Source organism: Rhipicephalus microplus, chromosome X, assembly GCF_043290135.1.
Source record: "Rhipicephalus microplus isolate Deutch F79 chromosome X, USDA_Rmic, whole genome shotgun sequence".
NCBI lineage: Eukaryota > Metazoa > Arthropoda > Arachnida > Ixodida > Ixodidae > Rhipicephalus > Rhipicephalus microplus.
The window spans coordinates 471,943,772-471,967,271 of record NC_134710.1 but is presented as its reverse complement, the minus strand read 5'-3'; the positions used below and the strand labels follow the sequence as shown (position 1 = coordinate 471,967,271).

At 45.1% G+C, this 23,500-nt stretch overlaps 1 protein-coding gene across 7 annotated transcripts in view; it reads right to left on the bottom strand.

Moving 5' to 3' along the window:
• The window catches only part of Ctl2 (Choline transporter-like 2), a 380,476-nt gene that overhangs the window by 328,513 nt on the left and 28,463 nt on the right, over window positions 1–23,500 (bottom strand). For 3 of the 7 annotated variants that reach the window (XM_075881415.1, XM_075881416.1, XM_075881414.1), the window contains exon 2: window positions 5,791–5,834. The exons of the other annotated variants lie outside the window; for them this stretch is intronic. In XM_075881415.1, the coding sequence (XP_075737530.1) occupies window positions 5,791–5,833 (43 nt within the window). In that variant the 5' untranslated portion in view covers window position 5,834. The remainder of the gene's footprint in view (window positions 1–5,790; window positions 5,835–23,500) is intronic. 7 annotated transcript variants of the gene reach the window in all.

Sequence of the window (23,500 nt, the reverse complement as noted above, 5' to 3'; positions counted from 1 at the left end):
GTCGGAAACAAGCAATCAAGTATTGATTATTGTCTCATGACTGAAGGAATTTACCACAAACTGACAGAAATGAGGATAGACGAGGAAGGCATTAACAGCTTGGGTAGTGATCATAAACGAATAACATTACAAATGGGATACGAAACTGAAAATATGAGCATGGAATCAAAGTCTGGCAGCTCGTATTTAAATGACAAACAAATAATAAATATAGCCGCAAGAGTCGAGGAAGAAGTAGGCGAAATACCAGGCAAGGACTGGGAGTATAGTGAGCTGTTACATCTAATGACGAAGGAGATAGGGAAAGAGAAGAAAACTGTTTGCTGGAAAGGAAAAAGGAAGCCAAAAAGTTGGTGGAACAAGGAAATCCGGGAGGCGATCGAGAAGCGACGCGAAGCCTCACGGGAGCATAGAAAGGCAAAAAAGGAGAAGCGGCCGCAGGACGAAGTCAAAAAAATATGGGAAATATATTTGGAGAAAAAATCCCTTGTACAGAAATTGGTAGAGGCAAAAATTAAAGGTGAAAGTGAACGCTGGATGACAGAGATACACGAAAAAAAGGAGGCCGCGCCTAGGATTTTTTGGAGCCACATAAAGGCGCTAGGTAGGAAGTCTGTCACAACGCAACAACATATTCTAGATGAAGGAGGAAATCAATTGGAAGGGTACGAAGCGCTAGGTTACATCCAAAAGGTAACAGCCGATTCGTTTCAAAAGAGCGTCCAGGGGATCTCCCCGGTGAGTAAAAGTGTGGCGGAGAAAGCAACAGAGGAAGAGCTAGTACTTGATAATTTCAACTGGAAAAAGGCCGAAGGAAAAATTCCAAAGCGCACTGCCGCGGGTTTCGATGGGATTCCCGTTAGCCTCATTAACGAACTAGGACATAACACTAAAGAAGCATTGTTAAAAGCAGTAGAAAAAAGCTTAAAGGACGGACAAATACCGGACAGTTGGCGACAAAGTAGAATGAACTTAATCTATAAAGGCAAGGGAGAAAAGGACAAGATTCGCTCGTATAGACCACTAACCATTACATCGGTACTATACAGGATGGCGATGCAAGCAGTAAAAATGAAAATAGAAACATGGGCCGAACATAACGATATTTTGGGAGAACTTCAGAACGGATTTCGAGTCGACAGGCGGTTAGACGATAACCTGTTTGTTCTCACTCAGTGTATAGAAATATCCAAAATAGAGAATAGGCCCTTGTACGTGGCTTTTCTAGACATCACTGGGGCATACGACAACGTTAATCAGGAAATTTTGTGGGATATATTGAAAGGAATGGGCATGGGCGACGACTGTATACAGCTTTTGAGGGAGATATACCGAGAAAATACAGTTTGCATAGAGTGGGAAGGAATGCGTAGCAAAGAGAACGTTGAGGTTAGCAGGGGTCTGAGACAGGGATGTCCTTTGTCCCCGCTGTTATTCATGCTGTACATGGTGAGTATGGAAAAAGCGCTAGAAGGTAGCAACATTGGTTTTAATCTGTCACACAAACAGGGCGGCATGATGATTGAGCAGAAGCTTCCAGGTTTATTTTATGCGGACGATATCGTCTTATTTGCGGACAGTCGAGATGATATACAGCAGCTGGCGAATATATGCGGAAGGGAAGGTGAAGCTCTTGGACTAGGATTCAGTGTAACGAAGTGTGGATTGATGGTATTCAATGATCCCTGTGATCAGACGGTGTCCATACAAGGCCAAGAAATACCGAGGGTAAGTGAATACAAGTACCTTGGAGTATGGGTAAATGAGAGTGATAGATACATGGAGGTACAGGAAAAAGCCTCGGCAGCAAAAGGAAAGAGGAATGCGGCAATAATGAAGCACAGAGCGTTGTGGGGATACAATAGGTATGAGGTGCTTCGAGGTCTGTGGAAGGGTGTAATGGTTCCAGGGCTTACTTTTGGGAACTCAGTGGTGTGCATGAGGGCAGAGGTGCAAGCGGGAATGGATGTAAATCAAAGGACTGTGGGACGCCTCGCGTTGGGTGCTCACGGGAAGACGACAAACGAGGCTGTAAAGGGCGATATGGGGTGGGCAGGTTTTGAGGCGAGGGAAGCGCAGAGCAAAATAAGGTTCGAAGAAAGGCTAAGAAATATGAAGGAGAGTAGATGGGCAGAGAAGGTGTTCCGTTATTTGTATAGGAAGAGCGTGGACACACAGTGGAGAAAAAGAACTAGAAGACTCACTAGTAAGTATACGGCTGGTATTGTAAGCCATATGTCAACAAAGAGCGTTAAGGGAAAAGTCAGGGAGGCGGAGAGGATTTACTGGATGGCAGCTATGGAGAAAAAACCGGCTTTGAGTAACTACCGAAAGGGCAAAAATGAAATAAGGAGGGAGGCATTTTACGATAATTCAAGGGGAAGCGCTTTACTGTTTGAAGCGAGATCGGGTTGCCTTAGAACGCGTAGTTATAAAGCAAGATTCAGTAAAGAAGAAGAACAATGCACATGCTGCGGGAAAGATAAGGAAACGGCGGAGAATGTTCTGATTGAATGTGGAGATATCCACCCAGGTGTACGTTTGGGCACGAGCCTACAGGAAGCCTTGGGTTTTAGGGACAACAATGGAAAGCTGAACACACCCGCGATTGAAATAAGTAAGAGACGGTTAGAGTATTGGTGGCAGAAAATTAGAGAGAAAGGACAAAAATAAATATTGGAAAAATAAAATATGGACAGTGTGCCGTAAATGGCAGAGAACTTAAGCTGAAAATTTACCTTTTTTCCATTAAGATAGAATTTATCGAAGTAGAGGCATTAGGCCAACATAAAAAGAAAAAAAAGGTTTTTTTTTTTTTTTTTTTTTGTCGAGCCTGGTGGCATACTTGTCACCACCCCGTTATAAAGGGGACGCTCATAGCATCCATCCATCCATCCGAAAAGGCTGCCAAGCCGTTGGCGAAGCTTCTTTGTGGCGAGAAAAATATGGTTTTGCATTTTTATATAACTTTGTATTCGTTTGGAAATGTGGGGTCAAGGAGTACGAGGGGCAAAGTCAACGCTGGAGCGTTTTATTCTCAAATAGTGTTTTTTTTTTTTTTTTTGCTGTAGATTGGCACCACCCTTATCCCTTATTAGAGCATTTAAAATTGCGATGCCTATGTAAGAGATATGCATGTGCTCGAAACTATACTTCGGAGTTCGCGGGCTGTATGTTATGGGGGGGGGGGGGGGGGTCACTGGTGAAAAAGAAAGGAAAATGGCTGCCCGATCCACAAGCGAGGTCAGACAACAGAAAAGTGCGGCTTTCTACGCCGATGAATTACTTTTTACACTCGATTGAATGGATTCTTCTTGCTCTCATTGAACTAGCACTGCTTTTCATTGTAACGCTGTTTCGAGAATCCTCGCACACCTCTTTTTGTAATCATAGCTGTGCCGCCACGTGGTTTTATTGCTTCTTAGAAGCGTTCTTCGCTTCTCAGGCTGGCACGCCGGTCGTCCAGCCGTGCTCACCAAAACTGTTCTTAGATGAGTCACGTTCAGTGGGACTCCTCAACGAGGAGCAAAACGCTGTTCGGCACGCGAGGGATAAATAAACAAAATCACGGCATATGCTTGGAGTGAATGATTAGCACGGGCGAAGCGTCCGTCCCTCCGTGAATTCGTTCGTCCATGCGTCGGTAGACTCCTATCACATTACGGCACGCATCAGACGGACGGACGCTTAGCCCCACTCATCATATCATTCACTGCGTGGATATGCTGGCTACGCTGGATAGAAGGATGACCGATCAAGTGATGCTATAAAGAGCTTCGTCCCTAAAAACAATAAAATCACGTCACGCTACGTGTCGCAGCTGTGATTACGTCAGCACACCTGTGATAATTCTCTAAACAGCGTTACAATCTAAATCAGGGGTCGTTCCAGGAAATGAACAAGAAGTGATCAATTTATTTGCGTGTAACCTGTGAGTGCAGAATGCGGCATTCTGATTCAGCTAGTAGATTCGGCTTTCAGTTTCTATGAAATGTGGAGCATTTTATAGTCGCACCTACTCGCGAATTCGGCGTCGGCGGTGCCGTTGAGACCACCACTACACGTTCTGGCGTCTCGTGCCCAATTTTTTTTTCCTATCTGACGTGCAGAATGCCAACGTTACTAGAACTAGGTAAGTTGCAAAACTGAGCGATGTTGCGCGGCGCCGCCGCTGCCAGCGACAAATGTGGCGCTGCTGTCGCATCTGGATTCACTCACTGCATGCTCGCTCATGTCACTCCCGTAACCTCCGTTGGCTCTGCATGTTGCAGTGCGTCTTTATCCGTGGAGGCTTCTTTCCACGTGAACAATTTTATGCTTCAGCGCACCCTGTTCTGCTTTGTATGTGTTGCGTGTTTTCATCATGCCCAGCTGTTGCGTTCTCAGCTGTAGAGTAGCTACGGGAAATGAGAGACACCACAACATTTCTTTTGTACCCACGTGTACCTGAGCAGCGAGAGGTATGGGACTACGCTATTCTTCGTGCGGATAAGAAACTGCCCAGCACCTCACGTGTGTGTGATATGCTATTTCATGAGAAGGACATCCTGAAGACTCACTCACGTCATATGGTAAGAAGGTACAAATCGCAAGAGAAAAGTGGGACCTCGTCGAAGGATGCGTTCCACGAATATTCCCGAATTCGCCCGCTTACCTTGCCCGCTTACTTTTGTTGCGGGGCCCGCGACGAAGAAGCGAAAGCTGCCCGATAGGAGTGGGGTCTTTTCCAGAATATTATCTGCGAAAAGGAATAGACTATCTCCGAGCACTGAGCTTGAAGACAGTGAAATAAGTCCCGACATGCCGTCAACTAGTGGAGTCATTTCGTTTAAAGGCATAGAAAACGTTTGTTTGCATGCTGGTGGAAAGTTGTTGAGGATGGCGAGACAAGATGTCTTGTGGTGTTTCTAGGGCTCAAAGAAAAAAAGCGCTATTTGTGCAGAAAAGCGTCTTCGTCGCAGAAGACATGACAGTAACCATTAGCAGCCGTCACAATCGCTTAGCCAAGTCGCCTGACATTGCAGATGCCATCACCCTATCGGTCGAACTTCTGGAACACAAAGAAAAGCTGCAAGTGTGTTCATCTTGTCCCAGTGCATCAACAGGCAGACTCGTGAGTAATGACTATGAAGTGCTCACCGATACCCCAAAGTGTGGTCTCTGCTCGAAGCTTTGGCTGCAGCTGTGTTAAAAGGTTTCATTAGAGGAACTCCATAACAAGCAGAGGGAAGACATACTCAAGAAATTGGCCGCACGCGTAGGTTTTCGACGGTCCAAGTTGCTAAAGAATGTGACTGACATGAAAAAAAAAAAGCTGACTACATAACCAGGCAAAAGCCACGAGATTGCGCCACATAGTTGTAATTTATTTTCAAGCCCAAAAAACACGGCCACAAAAAAGGATGCCAGACATTGTAATTGAGTTTTTCGCGTCTAAAAATCTATTGTGAACGTACACTAACTAGCAACTAACCGACAACTCGTATGCCATGCTATATATATCAAGCATTGTTTATTGTGGGCAGTTTAGAAAACTAAAATTAAACAGTATTTGCCTTACACCGCTTAATATTACGCAGTATTAAGTATCTGCGGCAGCACAACAAATCTCGATAATATACTGTCGGCAACGGCAAAGCTCTTGCAGAACGGCCACCACGGCGTCTTGCCACGACGACTACGCGTTTTCGTCTGCTAGCGGAAGCTTGTTGCGCCGCCAGCGCCACCAAACCGGAAGCTGTCCCGGCGCCGTGTGACGAGTAGTCTGACGCGGGGAGTTTTGCAACTTACCTAGTCTAGAAACGTTGCAGAAGGCCACGTAGCAGTATGACATCCTGAAATTAAATGGAAGAAACGAAACTGGACGTCACTTTCTTTAACTGAAAAAAAAAACTACAGTACTGACATAGTATCAATTGTATAAACCGTAACCAGTCAGCAACTTATGGTCGCCACTTACGGTCGCCCATTCGCACTGGGAGCTCTACAGTGTTCTGTGGATATATTGGGGAATGTAAGAACGGACATCGAAATTTTTTGCTTGTCGAAGAACGCCACACGCATTCGGAGTTCTCTGTATCTGGTATGAAACACTGCACGTTTTCTCCAGAAGTCTACCTCGACGAATACCTGGTTTTCTGAAAGACGCCGTTCGGTTGCATGTGTGATCGACACTTTGATTTGGATGCAGTAGTGATAACTGTAAATGAGCATGATACTGATATTGCTGCGACCAAAATATAATCAAAATACAGCTGACGAAAAAATGAGAGGATGATAACTCAAGCACTTTCACTGTGAAGGACGTAGGGAGTAAATGTAGGTCGGCTGAACGTAGCCTTTCACAATGTTCCGGCAAAATTACTTATCACATTATTAAGTGGCATGATCAGTGGTCTTAATTATCTAGAGCGTAAGTGGCATTCGTTTACCACTCGATGAATATCGGTACGCGTTAAAATAGAAAAACAATATTTAATGATAGAAGGGCAATACGATTCAAGGACAATAATTAACACAGTTTTCGCCCACATACGCGTCTCCAGAAAGGCGGAATGCTAGAATGCCCCTGTCACAGACGAAATTATACCTCCTTGATATGATCTATATAAGCCCCACCATGGTCGTCTAGTGGCTAAAATACTCGGCTGCTGACCCGCAGGTCGCGGGATCAAATCCCGGCTGTGGCGGCTGCATTTCTGATGGAGGCGGAAATAGGCCCGTGTACTCGAATTTGGGTGCACGTTAAAGAACCCCAGGTGGTCGAAATTTCCGGAGCCCTCCACTACGCCATCTCTCATAATCATATGGTGGTTTTGGGACGTTAAACCCCCCAAATCAATCAATCAATGACCCATAAAAGAAAAATTCAACAGTTGTCATGCTTTTATTCGCCAATTGGACCAAAATAAAAACATTGACGGAAACAAATGCTTGCCTTCATCGCAGTCAGAAGATTTGTCGGTGATTTTCGCTCCCACGCGAGAAGAAGAAAAAAAAAGCATGCGCACGGTGCAGGCCCGTAACTAGGGGGAGGGGGGTTGAGGAGATTCTGACCCCCCCCGAAATTTTTTTGATGCCTTAACTTTTCGGGTGATACTAAAATATTTACACGGCTTCACAGCGACCACGAGCTGCCAAAGTTAGACTGCAACTTTCCTGGCATTGCTTCCCTCTTCTTCCTTTCTTCAAACCTACCCTTTTACCAGAACACCTCAGCGCTCCCTCCCCCGCGCGCGCACCTTCCCTATTTGTACAGCTTTGCACTTCGCCCTCGCGTTCCTTCGAGTCTTTCTTTTTTCGCCTTTCACACCGTAGCAGCTCCTTTATTGATTCCAGATGCTTTCCTTGTGTATTGCCGCTGGAGAAGTTATCCGTCTGTGCGGACCGCACGTGTCGGCTTTGGGTTCCTACGAAAAGCGCGTCTACTTCTGTGAAGGTAAACAGTTCGACAGCAACGGCAAGACCAACACGACGTGCGCAAATTTGCCAGGGAAAAAAACCCCTAAGCGGAAAAACTCAGCGGCGCATTCCGAGGACGCAGGCTGCAGGGCAAACTTTTCTCAAACTGTAGTCCTCGCCACCGAAACGAATCATCGAAGATGACATCTACTGAAAGACTGGCATATCCGAGCAACTTCGAACAACCTCAACTACACGCAAGGAAATCTACTTCTTCTGTACAGAGAAGGTATATGCGCCTCCCTACAAAGCGCACAAAGCGAGGATACAGCCGGCACACAATCCGGCACCAGAGGTCAACTTTCACAGAAGAAAAAAAACGCCGCCAAGCTGGGCTGCGCGCGGGAGTACAGAGGCTGACGTCACAGCCTACAAAGTGCACTTTTGGGGGGTCACGGCTATTTAATTAGCGCAGCCCAGAGAGAATTATGCAGGCGCCCAGGGATCCGTCTGTGAAAAGGTGACTTTTTCACAAGGCCCGTTTACATTGACCCTACGAGGGCGCGTTGAGTCGAAATAAACAAGGTTTTCTGGACTCGCCCTACCCATGTATAAGCGGACGCGTCGGGGCGGAGAGTCGTCGCGGCGAGTCCAGTCGACCCGGAGACAGGGGGTAGGTTCACCGAACTCGCCGCGCTCAGAAAGGGCATGTATAACCGGTCGCGCTGAGTTGACGGCTCGTGACCTCTCCCGCCCTTTGCGGTCTCCGCTTCCCCTGTCCCCATCACTCCGATGTTGCTCTTTCTCTGTCGGCCGGTACGCGCGCGCTAGGCACGATGACATCCTCGCGGGCTCCACGCACCATGTGGACAGATGATGAAATAACGACGTTGCTAGCTTTAGTCAACGAGAAAAAACAGTGATTTGCTCCAATCCTGCAAGAAAATATAAAAAATAGCAAAATACTTTCATTTTTAAGCATAAACGAGGCACAATAGAAATAGAGGTGTAAAATTACGGCAAAATGGTATGCGGCCGTAAGAATTTTTACGTAAGCCGATAGAAATTTTACTCAAAAATTATGTATATTGTATTCCAATTGACATTACAAGCCCTCAGAATAAAAATTCATCGTGTAAGGATCTCGCTGTCCAGTCCAAAAGCCACAGAAATCAGATTAGCCAAGCAGGGTGAGCGTATGAGGCAAGAGGAACACGGTGCACTTAATTGTGGTGGAACTGTACACTTTGTTCCAACAATTGATGAGGGTCTTTAGTCATTTTCATTTAAAAACTGCTTATTGTTTTCAATTTCCAATTTTCAACGAGGTTCAGGGCGCCGCTTAATTCGTATTAGCGACAAGCCACAACTATTGCAAAAAATGACTCGCGTGTAGGGCTTCAAAGGATTTTCCACAGCATCAGGTACACAAATGAAAGGCGTTACAAACCATGAATCACGGCGAATTCCTGGAGAGACCAGCCAGGGGTGAACAGGGGACGGTGCGTCAGGCTGCGGATAGGCCTGCGGCGAGCGCTGTGCCGCAACAGAACCACTGCTGCCATCGCGTTGTGCAGTGTTAGCCAAGACACCAACACAACCATAAAGTACAGCTGGTGCAAACTGAGAAAAAATACCAAGACAGCCATCGCGGTGGCGGAGCGACAACTGCGTAAACAACCGCAGCCCACAGCGGCGAGAGCCACGAGAGCGCAGGCTTGGAGGAGCGGAAACCGGTACCAGAAGACGGGCTTTTGGCTCGCCTCGACGCAAAGCGTCGCTGCGATCACCGTTCACCTCAACTCGTCCGTGCGAGTTCATATAAACTCGGGCGCGTTGAGGTAAGCTGAACCCGCCACTCAACTCAGCCCGCCCCCGTCGCGTCCATGTACACGGGCCTAAGGGGAGTATGCAGTGCCTATGGAGTTTTCTGTGAAAAGGTCTTTAAGTAGCGATAATCCAGTTTGCTGCAGCTGGAGTACAATAATGGGCCTGCATGCACACCAGCTGTAGCGGCGTCCAAAAAACACATGCGCCACGCGGGAGCCGGCGCGTTCATCACACGTCTACATTCTAGCCACTGTAAAGTGGATAAGAGAGGAAAAAAACATCGCCCGCCGTTCACGCCAGGCAGTCGAAGCAGTCGCAAACGTCTTTTTGGAGCCACTGGCCACTTCTGTGTGCGTGTACAGGATTGCGGCAACAAAATGAAAAGACACTCTGCAACAACGAAGCAAAGGAGTCTTGCGTCTTACTTCAAGAAAGTTCGAACCGATGAAGCGGACGGAGAAGAACCGCCTCCTTCGAAGGATAAAACTTCGCCCTCCTCAGCACTGGTGGAAAGCCAAGCGCGTCCGAACTTCTGTAGCGACTCAGGAGAATGCACCGGTTTATATGAATCAACTGAGAACGAACACAAGCAAGACACCCATGCGCCGCCGGGAAATGATGGTGGCCGCAGTGCAACTGCAAGTGATCTTTGTTCTACAGTCGACGCTGGGCAAAGTGACGCCTTTACCACTGGGCAATACCCAAGGAAGGTGAGTGGCATGGCACCTACACATTCTGGTTCGCCTCCCCTCTGTGCGACGAGTGCGAATATTTTCGACTTGGGACTGTTTGTCTCGAAAAGCAATTATGTAAATGATCCAGAGACGATGGAGAAGCTGCTGCTCAATCCGTGGACCCCTCCGGCTAACTATGATTATCCAGCCACAGGAAAAAGGAATCTGAAGTTCCAACCTCACTGGGTAGATCGTTACCCATGGCTTGTTTATTCAGAGAAGCTTCAAGGAGCATTATGCAAATATTGCGTAGTCTTCGCAAGCGAGTGTGCAGGAAAAGGGGAGCACCAGCGCTTGGGCTGTTTTGTAACTAAGGAGTTCACCAATTACAAGAAAGCCATGGACGCCTTTAAGAGCCACGCATCTAGCAGTTATCACGCCATGTCAACAGCGCTATCGGAGAACTTTTTAGCAGTCCGGTTCCGCTCACAGCATGACATCTTAACACAACTTGACCACGGCCTTAAAAAGCAGGTGGAAGAAAACCGCAAGAAATTGCTGCCAATAATAGAAACAATCCTTTTCTGTGGCAGGCAAGAAGTACCGCTTCGCGGCTCAGACGACTCTGGTCCGATAAATATGTCTGAAGTGCTGTCATTCAAAAATGATGGAAATTTCCGCGCACTGCTTAGGATGAGAGCAAAATGGGGAGATGCCGCCATGAGAGCTCACATGGAAACATCTCCGGCGAGTGCGCTGTACACGAGCCCAAAAATTCAAAATGAGTTGATCACCCTCTGTGGTAAAATTATACAAAGAAATATAGTGGAAAACGTCAACTCAGGTTCGTGTTTTTCAGTTCTAGCTGACGAGGCCACTGATATATCTCGCACCGCCCACATTTCCCTATGTGTAAGGTACGTTGGACACGACACGTCGGGGGTGCCCATTCTTAAAGAAGATTTTGTAGATTTCGTTCCCGTGTACAATCTCACTGGCAAGGCGCTGGCGAGCACAATCCTGAACAGCCTTAGAGGTCATGGCTTTGACCTGAACCTACTTTGCGGGCAAGGATACGACGGCGCCACATCAATGAGCGGCCACCTTAACGGTGTTCAAGCCTTCATTCGTCAAACAGCGCCCAAAGCGTTGTACGTGCATTGTAGCGCCCACTCGTTGAACCTTGCTCTGCTTCACGCATGCAAACTCCCCAGCATCCGCAACTGTTTGGAAACTGTATCCTCAACCTGTACGTTTGTGAGAGCTTCGCCACAGAGGACGAACCAACTGCGAGACAAAGTAGAAGCTTTGACACAAGAAAAAAGAAAATCAGTTCTCTCCTTTTGCCAAACAAGGTGGGTAGAGAGTCACGATGCACTTCAGCGTTTTCTTGAACTGTATGTGCCTATTGTACAATTCCTCGAATATTTGGAAGAAGAGGCTGCGTCATCTGATACTTCATCAAAAGCTTCTCAACTGCTCAATGCCATTACGAAGCCCGAGTTTGTCGTTTCGCTTCAGATCTGTAGCGACCTCTTCTCTTTGACACTGCCACTTTGCAAGTTTCTTCAAAAAATTGATTGTGACTTGGCTCAAGCGTGCGATCACGTAAAGAATGTTATAGACGTTCTTTACACAAAAAGGGCTAGTGCGGAAACGGAATTTAATAAGATTTTTCTGAAGTCGCTCTCTTTGCTGAAGATCACAAATGTTGAGATGGCCCTACCACGCATCACTGGAAGGCAGATGCAAAGAAGCAACATACCTTCTGCTACTGCCGAAGAGTACTACCGGAGGAATGTGTATTTGCCTTTGCTGGCTGACTTCGAAAATCAATTAAGAGACCGGTTCGATGCCCATAAGAAGGTCGTGGTTGGCCTTAACATGCTGCTGCCGAAATTCTGCGCATCGGCTAGCCTTTCTGATATTGATGATGCAGTGCAGTTTTACCTTGGCGACATTCCTTCGGCTAATGTCATTGAAGCAGAAGCAGAGTTCACACTGTGGGTGAACAAATGCTGCCAGATCGAAGAAAAGAAACGCCCAGCTTTTGCTTTACAGGCCTTAGAGATGTGCAACCGCGACTTTTTTCGGAACATCCACAGCCTACTTTCTATCCTGGCGACTTTACCCGTGTCGACGTCGACCCTGGAACGGACTTTTTCCACACTCAGAAGGCTGAAGAGCTACCTTCGAAATCGTATGAACAACGACAGATTGACCAGACTAGCACTGCTCAGCATCCATCGAGCACTTCAAGTGACCCAAGAACAAGTCCTCACAGAATTTTGCAAGTTGCCGAGAAGGAAAAACTTCCTCGTTTAAACTTCCCTCTATGTTTCAAGGGTCGATTAAAAGCTAAATCCAGCTAGCCCAAGCTTCAACCCTTCTATCCTTTCGCAATTACGAGGAAACTATCCAGCAAGCAGAATATGCGAACGTTAACAAGAAGATCGGAATGTCGGGCGACTTGTTTGTTTGCTTGCATACATGCTGTCACGGACTGCCATTTTTGCGACCCGGCGTAACGGCAAATTAACGGGCGCCGCACTCCCCCGCAGACCGGTGGAACCGTTCGCTCATGAAAAGACTGGCCTTTAGTGCAGGGAAGTACTGAATGGGGTGTTCTTCGCCGATGTTTGATCCTTTGTACCTACGGTGGCGTCGGCAGGGTCGTCAAAGGCCGCGATGCACCCCGAACTAGCTGTAGACTGCAAGACGCACCGGCTGAAACCAAGGAAACTGACCATTCCCACGGGCAAAACTGCTTGTGGACAAGCCGTATGAGAGAAACCCAACAGGTTGTCACTCTCGCTCAGTTGAGGACCCTCTCCTAATCAAAAAGGAACGTGGTCAATATATTTTAGGGTGGAGTTTCTAACAATGAAACGTGCATGATTGGACCTATGTAGAGATCTCTTTTCCCCCAGGACGAGGATCAGGGGACATGGAGGTCGATTTAAATCTTAGCAGGATTTCGCCTTGCTAAGCAGTGTAGTTGCTGACCAACATGGTGTAGAAGGAGATCAAGAAGTATCCCTTAAGTGGTTGTGGCTCCGTGTCGGCTGGCCACCTAAACTTAGCCATTCGTCTAGTTGTGACGCGAAATTAACGTCTGTAACGTAGGCATCGGTACTTGAATCTCGAGTAAGCTCAACCTGCCCGAGATCGGCTTCAAGCACTAGCCTCCCGGAAACACCCGACATCGCAGTTGTGCCAGAACTCTCTCTGACTTCTCGCATCCGATCGCCGTGGACTCAACGCTGCCGGTCATCACAGGTATCCCTTCACCTGTTTATACCTTCGGACTTTCTCATCTGTAGTTTTATTGTTGGTTAGTTTTTTGTAGTTTGTAATACTTCTCTCTTGTAAGCTGATTTATTGATTTTATATGTATTTTGTTAGTTGGTATTAAGTGTTGTACTAGATTCCTCTGCTGTGCTGAAATATCACTAGAGTTTTGCTTTTCCCCCCATACGTCTCTGATCTCTTCACTGTCTCTGCTTACGTACGGAACGACCTAACCTGCTGCCATTCCCGTCGCCGACTTCGCGCTGGCGACGCTAGAGTGGCAGCTTGTAACACATACATACCGTTTTTGTACCGCCGTTACATTGTGTTACTTCATCAGGAGCCGTTGGTCGCGGTGTCCCCGGCTTTGGTGGTGCTATTGTCCAAACTTATTTCTTGCTTTAACCAGAATTTGAGGTTGACATACCAATTTCTTTATTTTCGTACAAATAATTGAAAAGTACCATCGAATTATTACAAGTAAGCGATGTACTTGTTTTACTCACGAATATAAGCCAGTATAAATCTTAAAAAAATGGCAGCCGTTCTACACGCAACCCCCCCCCCCCCTTCCAAAAAAAAATTCCTGGGTACGGCCCTGGATGGATGGATGGATGGATGGATATGGCTGTACCCTTTAGATCGGGAGGTGGCTAGCGCCCCCAAGCCGTAATACTTAATGAACCCAAAACTATATTTATTTTTTTTCCTTAAAAAGTGAGTTTGAGGATTTGTACTTCGCAGTCACGCTGAAGTCCGCTGATGTCCTGGCACGCTGAAGTCCCGCGCCCTCTGCTTTCTGCCGTGGTCACCACCGCTAGAGGAACCCACATTAAACGCGCTCCCTCATGGTAGCTGGGCGCGTGAGGCGATACTCAGTGGTTTTGCTGGGGAGCGCGGTGATCAGGACGGCCGGAGGAACCACGCCGCGCGCCCGCAAGCTCAGAGGCCATGTCGGGAACATGGAGTTTCATACAATGTTACCTAGAGAGGAATCTGGCACTGCAATCGTGTACCCTTATGGGAATTATGAGAAGTACAGGCTTCGGACTAGATCGTATTAGCCAGCGCGAACTGTCTACGGATCTTTTTCTACAGTTTCAGTTTCGTTCTTCGCTTAGAGTGGGTTGTGCGGTGGGTGCAAAGGACTGAAGCTGCGCCTTTGTTGTTCAAAGAAGCTGAAAACTGCGAGGCCTCTCAATTTACTGCAACGCTGGAGCTGTATAAGTCGTGTTTGACCGTTTAATCGAAGCGTCGTCCACTCACCGCTGCGCATAGATGTAGCGTCCCATGCCAGTGCAAGATATTACATCGAGTTCACGTTTGTTTTTAGGGCGTCTTGCCAAAACACAATGAAATCAACTGCAAAACGACGGCGGCGCGAAATAGACGTACCACCACGCTCTTATGACTCGACTTCACAACAAAACGAGAGGTGCGTTGGGGGCAGTCCACTTGAACAGACGCACCTGACATTGTAGCAGACGAAACGTTAAATGTTTCTCACTTATTACTGTGCTGTTATTTCCATAAATAGATACTGCGTACTTTTGAGGGTAAAACAAGAATGTTTTTTTAAATGTCGTAAAGAATAATTCATTCATCTTGATGCAAAATATGAAATGCAACGGTAGAACAATGCATACCCTGGTGATTAAATTTGTCCAGGGGGTGCTATTCTGCATAGAGCTTCCTAATATACACTAAAGAAAACTCTGGCGCAAGTGTCTATGGGAGCTGCGATGCACGGCGCTTCAGTGAGCATGGGAATGATGGATAGTACACACATTTGTCTAATCTTCGTACTTCTGACCTGCTTTTGGCTCCGTACGTGTGTGTTCGTGTGGCTTGAAGCTGTTTTCTCACGAAACGAAAAAAAATCAGCGAATGTTCAGTGATCGCGCTTCACCACCTGAATATTTTAGACTTACCTTTCCAAATCGGGCCATGAAGTTGAAAAGAGATGAATCTTTCTTTCAAAAAAAAACCGAAACACAGCAATAAACGAAGCCACAAGTACTACTCGCCACCCGCAAGTATGAAGACTAGGCAAATGTGTGTACTACCCACACGGAGAAAGGAAATTTTGGAGAGGGCATGCCGAGCCGGCGCACTACGTGAAAAGTGTGGAGGAAATGACATCATGGCGCCCATATTCACTGGGCACAATTGCGGCGTTGTTATGGTTACGTGTTTCGCAACGGAGCTGGTCTTGCAGCGAGCGGCCACACAGAACACCTACCAAGTCTCGTGCTGAGCGGGGGCGGACAATATCCGTGCTCTGCGCCGCTTTATTGGTTACGCAGTGTTCTCCTGTCAATTACTGTACCCCTAGCAACGTTTACAAATCTTTTTGTCCATCACTGGGTTTCAACAGTGCGTAGTATGAGTGCATATCCATGTGTCATGCGGCGGATGATGCGGATGAAGCAATTAATGTTCAGCGAATTGCGTTGGGCACCATGATGAAGCGCAACGATGACGAACGCCTTGCAGGTCAGTGACGGTTGGGCAGTGCTCCTGCTTGTGACAACGGACGACGCTATTGAGCCCAGCAAGACGCAACGAGGACCATGTGCACATACGCAGTTTTGTCTTGTGTGTGTACAGTAACGACTTGCACGTGCGTATTAAAACACCTTTTCTGTTCCGCTTCGTACACTCTCCCCCAGCATTGCATGTAATCTCAACGTAACAGCAACCACGTTCAAGTGTCACTTGCACCATGCTCAAAGTCACCACGGTCGCAGAATGCTGACGCTGGTGAGTTTCACGCGAAACGCGGACACAGTGGCCGGACGCTGCGTCAGCCGCGTGGCGGAATGCAACCGTAGAAGGCGCACGACCGATCGTGCTGTCTGTACAGTTGCTGAATTAACGACGTGAAAACACTCGCCGTTGTCAGTACATCTACACTCTAAAAAAGAGCGACTAAAAAGGGTGTCTTTTTGTCCCACAACAATAATCATAATCTATATTGCGTTCCATCCTTGTGCTATTGCCCCGCGCCCGGTACATTCCGGTCACGATCGACATGCCCATTATCAGGGTTACATTGCATTCTCGATAGGAAACTGGCCAGCGCCGAGTTTTGAATAAAGGAAACGCCCGCAAGCCTGATGACGATTATTGTTGTGGGACAAAAAGACACCATTTTTACTCGATATTTTTTTAGAGTGTAGCGCACGTTCTCTTGTACTTGCTTCATTGTCGGTGAGCTGTCACTCGCTGTTAATACTCGGACGAAACGATTTCGCCGAAGGTGTCGCGCTGGCCCAGAGTGTTGAGCCTCGTTCCATTCGTTTCGGATCGTCATGACACGCGCACTGCGCAGCTCACGTGCTTTCCGACCCGGAGAGAGAGTCGTGCATTCTGCTTTACATTCGGATGTAAACAAGAGAGGAGAATTTGCCCAGTCAATATGGCTGACTTCCGGTTTCATTGCGCCTTCACAAGGAGTGACGTCAGGGCCTCTCCTATATTTCCTTCCTCCGTGACTACCCATCATTCCCATGGTTGCTGAACTATCGCAGCGACAGAGTCCCCTCTAGTTAAATTTAGGAAACTCTAAGCTATTCTGGACATTATCGAATTCCGTCATGTAGTCATATTCCACCTTTGATCGATGCTAATTGGCCAAGTGAGCTGCTACGACCTCTCTGATTGGCTTAAATAGCCGCCACTATGAAATTTAACAACATGGCGGAATTAGAGAGTGTCCATAATAGCAGCTCTGGTTTCACTCCTACCGCCTAGTCACGAAAACTTTTTGCAATAAGGTTTGCGTACAAAAATGAAGCAAGTTTCAATTAAACATACCTTTATATCGCTTTGCTTTACACTCAGCAAACAAGCATCGTGAATTTCAAGAACATAATCCATTCGAAGCAGATCCGAAGCCTGTACTTCCCTTAGAGTGAAATACCTAACTCGAGAGCACGGAGGAAGGAAAGATAGGAGAGGGCATGCCCAGCCGGTGCGCTAGAGTGTACTAGAAGTGTTGATGGGCGTGACCGCGCCTCTCCACCTGATCCCTTCCGCATTACCCGAAGCGGTGGTGCTGCAGTCGAATAGTACTGCAGGAGTCGCTCTTCCGTCTCACGTTCTTGATGCAGATTTCTTCGTACCTGCCCATCATTCATGTCTAGCACATGATGCCATAGCCCTTGAAATATGACATGCCAATCTGCAGAATTTGAGCTCAATAAAAGCCCTTGTGAGAGATCGAAAATAATTCAGAAAGGGCATATCTTATACTGATTTCTTCTGTCCTAACTCTTTCTTCGTTGGTTAGGCGTCTACAATATACGGAATAACTGGGCCGATTACTTGGAAGTTAGCTGCACTCAGAAACCCAAGAAACACGAAACGTCGTATACACTTCTCGAAACTACTAGAAAGGTATGCGGACATCTAGGTATAATATTTGACGTTGAATAAACGTTTTTCAAAGGAAGTTCTTTAGAAGACGTCAAGATAACGTTCTTTACAAGTCTTTTTCAAAACGTTTGCTAAAAGTTATTTTCTAGAACTTTTCTAGAATTCGCGGACTAGGTCTCGGGGTTTTTTATGTATCTGTCTTTTTTAATCAAAATAATATTCGCTTTACATATTTAGCTAGTATATATTTTTACATATTTTTTACATATTTAACGGCAATAATTGAGCTCTCTAGTCAGCATTAGGAAATTAAGATGCGGAAGTGCGGTGTGCGCCTGCGCGGCTAGAACAATTTTTACTTGTCTGGGCGTGTTTACCGGCCGCTCAGTCGCCTCTCGAAGAAGCGGGTTTGAGTCGATTTCTTTCGTGTTTTAAAAGAGTGGTTGCGCTTTTTGTTCGTCTTTTGTGTTCTGTCAGTGCTGCTGATTACGAAGATGCGCTATACTCAAGCGAAGACGTGTGGCTTCGTATCGTGGAGCACTCGCCAGGTATGTACCACACTGCTGCTAACGGCGCTTTGTTATCACTGCGTTCACCACGTTTTTCCTACGATGTGCATGATAAGTGAACTTTTGTTTTTCGTGGGGACCCAGCTTTTCTCTAATACTTCAGCAGTGTAAAGACAAAGTTGTGCGAAGCTAAGTGCAGACAAGTTTTTTTTTCTCTTTTGAATGGAGTGTGAAGCAAACACCCGTAGCGGGAATTCGGCGGCAGATTCGAGCAGAGTTGTGGCGGCTGTCCGCCTCTGTGTGCAGTGGTGTTGGAGGGGGGCCCTGCTCGCGAGCGACCACTCTTTTTGTTTATTAATTCTGGGGCGTTTCTTAGCTGTAGGCGTTGATGCCTTTTGATATTGTGCGCTATTGAAGTGAACGTGCCTGGGGCAGTTTGATCTGCTGTACGTTCCATTTTATACAGCTACAGTATTTATACGTTATGACTACTATTATAAAAGTGTTGGCAAGGTTCTGTTTGGCGTCTCTCAATTTTTTTCTTGCGAGTTGCCGAATGTATGCTGGTGTGTGCATCCGCGCCAGCATGCGTGTTTATAAACTACCGTAATACTCGAGTTGAGGCGTGTTCGTGTGCAGCGTGTTGCATCGTCTTAGGTAGGGCTCGCAAAGGTTGCACCTACACTTAAGTGTTCATGCAGCTCCTTTGGTAAAATTCTAACTTTCGGTATACACCAGCAACATAGGTTGCCTCACGCGGCCTGAATCCGTGCATTTTAAGCAATTCGTTTATCCTGAACTGTATTTTAGAACTGATATATCATGGCTAAATGTGGCCAAATTGCTGTACCTTACTGTGCGAGCACTAATACAGTCATAAGTCCACGCGTTCGAGCACCATGGATTTTGCTCTGCTTGTTTCCACTATGCTTGTATTTTGGTTTGCTTTAATAAATATTTCATTCACCTCGCCCAACCTTGGTGCAGAAACTGTGATAAACACTTTTATGTGTATGAAAATTAAGAATAGTTTATAGCACAACCTCCTATGAAATTTTCTGATTAATGACAAGCTTAACAGTATATTGGATAAGGTAAACTTTCTAGGCATGCGCTACAGATGTTGATGGAATCTGTGGTATGTGCAGAATCAATATTTTATTTGTCACTCAAAACTCGCGATAATGTTATAAATCATGGTAAGCATGCATAAGTCGTGCACGTTTTGCTGTTAAAATGTAAAATTGGACACCTTATTTATTTGAGAATAATAAATATATACTGCAAGTTTTCAAGCTATGGGCACTGAAGGAATTATACAAATTCGAAAATCAGTTTCATCAGATCTTATTGCTAAATCGCGGTCAATAGCTTCCAAGATTCTGGTTCCCGGAGATTGTTGCAGAAGCTTGTATGCTTTATTGCGATGAGTGTGGTTCAAGCAATACTTTTCTGCAGACTAGTTGGTTCATACTTGAAAAATTGCATTGCTGTACATGTTATGCCTTACTTACATAGTGTTTCCCACAATGTAAAAAAGGTGGCTAATAGGTACGGTGTTGATGTGCTGTTTTCAGTGCCTACAAAGTTAGGTCAGATCTGTTCGTTAACGACTAAACAGAAGAAGGCAAAATGCACAAAAAAAAAGCATGCGAACGTGTTTATTAGGTGTGTATTTGCTGTTGTATATCTGATCCCTTTGTCGTGTGGGAAGGTGGGCATAGGGCAGTCGGGGCGTTGCCTCAACGAACGCTTGCGTGAGCACAGTCTGGCCGTAAAAGGAAAAAAAAATGGTGGTCATTAAGATTTCCATTGTAGGACATGTGGTTGCACCCCCCGGTTTGAGAATGCGTCAGTCATGGCTAAGGCCCGTGAAAATATCGAAAGGGAGATTATCGAAGCGTACTTTATCAGGCAATATAATGACAAGTGCATAAACATGCCTTCGATTTCACTTTCGGACAGGGAAAAGGTCTTCCTACATGGTCATGTGTAATGTTGGGGCTAACGCCTTGCATTGTGTTCTCTTCCCTTTCTCTTCTTTTGTTTTGTTCATCAGTGTTCTTGTTTTATTTCCCATGTGACGCTACGTAATGTTTTGTAAAGTTTTATGTTATTATAGTTTTTGACTCTCTCGGCGTACTGCTTCTTCGAGTTGCTCAATTGGGGCTTTTTGGAGTGAATATAAAATTGTTATTTTATTGTTTTATTCGGTGCTAAGCGCTATTTTCAGTGTTTTTTAGTGTTTTTTAAACAAAAGTCTCTAGAGTACGTTTTCATTTTTTCATGCCTTTGTTGATGCTTGGGGCAATAAATAATAAAAGATAAATTTTAAAAAAGATGAGCGCACACCCTGGGAATACGCAGTTTAAACTGTGGTGGGTGTCACTTTTGTATTATGCCATTTTTCACTTTTGTCATTGTGGTGGCAGTCAATTTTGATTTGATTTGTTTTGGGTCGGCTTTGTTTGCGGCATCTTTGGTTTTGTGCACATCGTGGAAGCGCAGCGTAGCATGCGTATATATTGGCTTCAAGAAACGACAATAAACAGTTGGTAGACTGCGCTCTTTCCTGTCTCCCTTGTTTTCCTTGAAGTTTGTGCAGCAATTCAATTTTTCAAGTGTGGTTCAAGGTGGGTGCCTCATATATTTTTTTTTACATTGACAGCCTGTGGTGCTTGAGTGAGGGGTACTGCCATTTTAGCCAACCAGAATCATTGAAACTGATGACCATAATTCGGCAGCAAACAATAGTATTTTATTGACACCAATTTATGACATTATAGGTACAATTGTCTCAGTGTGAGCAGCCTTAAAAAGCTACATTAGTTGTAATTGAAATCAAATTCATGTTCAATAACATAGGTGTCCTGCAATGGATACTTGATGAAAGTGCCTATCATTATGCATGTGTTGATTTGTCATTGAATTTGCTTTTAACACACTATGCGCGAGCGCAATTCAAACATGGTTTTGACACATCTTCGATGTGGAAATTATATTTTCTTTCATAAGGTTGCAACTGTGTTCGCCAAAACATCAAGAAAGTTTTGCTTGTAATTTGTGTAGTTTGTGTACATCCTGCTTGTGTTAAGACACATTGTTCCAAATCATTTTAAATATACTGAGAAATTCAGTTTTTTCGAGAGACACATGTCGTTCATGTCATTAAATTGTTTTCTTAGTGTTTCCATCACAGCCTATGCATGCACCTCGTACGAACTAAGGGTGGAAGAATTCCGGACAAGCCTGTCGTCAATGGTGGCTCGTGGAAAAGTTGGTAACTGAATGTACAGCATCCACGCATGGCTTCTGTTTTCTATGGAAAGGGAACTTCCCTGAGCCACCTGGTGGCTGTATTCAAGTAGCTCGCATGTTCAGGATGTTCAATGTTAAGCTTTTTGTTTTTCTTTAAAAAGTCAGCGATGTAAGTTGTGTGTGTAAAAGCCACCTTTGCAGATAGCTAAATGTTCAGGGGAACACAATGTGCAACAATAATTATCAATGTCAGCCGTGCCCTTGAATACGATTCAATAATGAACTTATTAGTGACTGCAGCAGGCAGCCATGCACGTAATAAAAATTTGAGCCAGTCACATTTCTACATAGATCCAAAGAATTCTGGCATGCCTGTGCTCAGATATCCCGCTGGAAAATATAGTTGGGGCTTGTATCATTATGCATGCAAGACAGTGAGCACTAGCACACAGCTAGTACTCCCTGAGGTGCCGCGTATAATCTTATCATGGATCGAAGCCATAGACAAGCATTATACTGGTTACCTTTTTACTACCGGCTAGAATCGCAAGCACTGACTGCTTGTCTCACCAGGAAGTAACGTTTTGGTAATCCTCGCTGCCTTTCATGCGCAATCACGAAAAGCACAATAAACTTCCGAGTGAAATATCTCAGAGCATAGACATGCTCGAAGAATTTTTCCAAGTAGGAGTGTGTAGAAAACATGACTGCCACAAACTCTTCTATGCAAACATACCCACTTATTGTAGGCACCAAAATTTCGGTATTCTTAGTTGATTGGGCAGCTGACAGTATTATTGCCTTACTTTGTGTTCCCCTAGACACATGACTTATCTGCAAAGGCAGTTTTCTGTTATTAGGGCTGAATTTTATTACAAGCACAAAGCAAGTCTCTGAATGTGTCAGTGCTGCTTTATAAGGTTTTATGTCATGTTTAATTTATGTGTAATCTGCAGTTAGTCAACTAAAGTCGAACTTTTTGCATTGCAGTAAGGCTGTAGCAGATGAATGGTTTTATTTTCACTGTAATATTGACTGAATATTTTATTTTAATGTTTTTGGGACCTTATTTCAATTTTTTCTCGAATTTATTGCCGTAAGTGCAATCGAGTGATTTTCTATTGTCATACTTAATCATACCTAACTTTGCCAATTCCTAACAATTTGTGATATATTAGTGATACCTAACCATGTTTAACATTGTTAATCATGACTGACAGTAGGCATTCTGGAATACTGTAACGTTTTTTACCTCACTGTGTCTTTTGTGCGAGCATTTTGGGATGGCATTAGAATTCTGGGCGTTGCGAAAGTCAGAATTGGATTGTTAAACACAGATTTGTGGTGAAACTCATGAATTTCAACTACTCTTGGTTCTAACATACCTAAATTTAGGCACACTGAGGGAGAAAAAAATAAATTGTTAGACTGCTGCTTTTTGCCTGTAACAAATTTTCTACCTTTATACATTTGCTACTGGGCCAATGTGTTTGCTAAGCTAGCCTTCTAAATTTCATTGCACTGATAGAAGTCTGCTCGAAGAGAACAGTTTGTGCCTTTTGTATGTGTGCAGGTTCCTGGACCAAGCTTCTGGTCAGCCCCTCAATCGCTTTGTATAATTATATTTACTATAAAGCATGGAAGTTTTGGGACAAAGTGTGCAGTCATTGTTATGTATAATAAAGTTTACAAGTATGCAACAAGATTTGTTGAAATATTGCATTTACTTTTGGATGTGCAGTATGATGCATTCCAGGCAACACCAGAAACAATAATGAGTTGACGTTTAAAAGCCCGTTTTGTCTCCAAGCAAAACAAATTATCGTATTGATACGCGGCAGTCACTAATTAGTTCTTTCAACAATTATGACACCAATTTTGCTGATTACAATAGTGCCAGCAATAATTTGATACCAAAATATGTTGCTGTTCCTACTTGTCACTCTCGACAGTGAACAGCTAAATGCAACAATTGTAAAAGACTGACATGGTGCAGCAAATCAACCACGGGAAACGCTCAACAAGCTGGTTTGCATGAAAAATAAATGTACAAAATAGGTGTTAAAATATCTAGCAAAAGTCTTTTTAGTATTTGGCAAGAAGTTTACCAGGCTTCTGATAAGTATAATAAACGTTCACAAAGGTTCCTTAAAAATA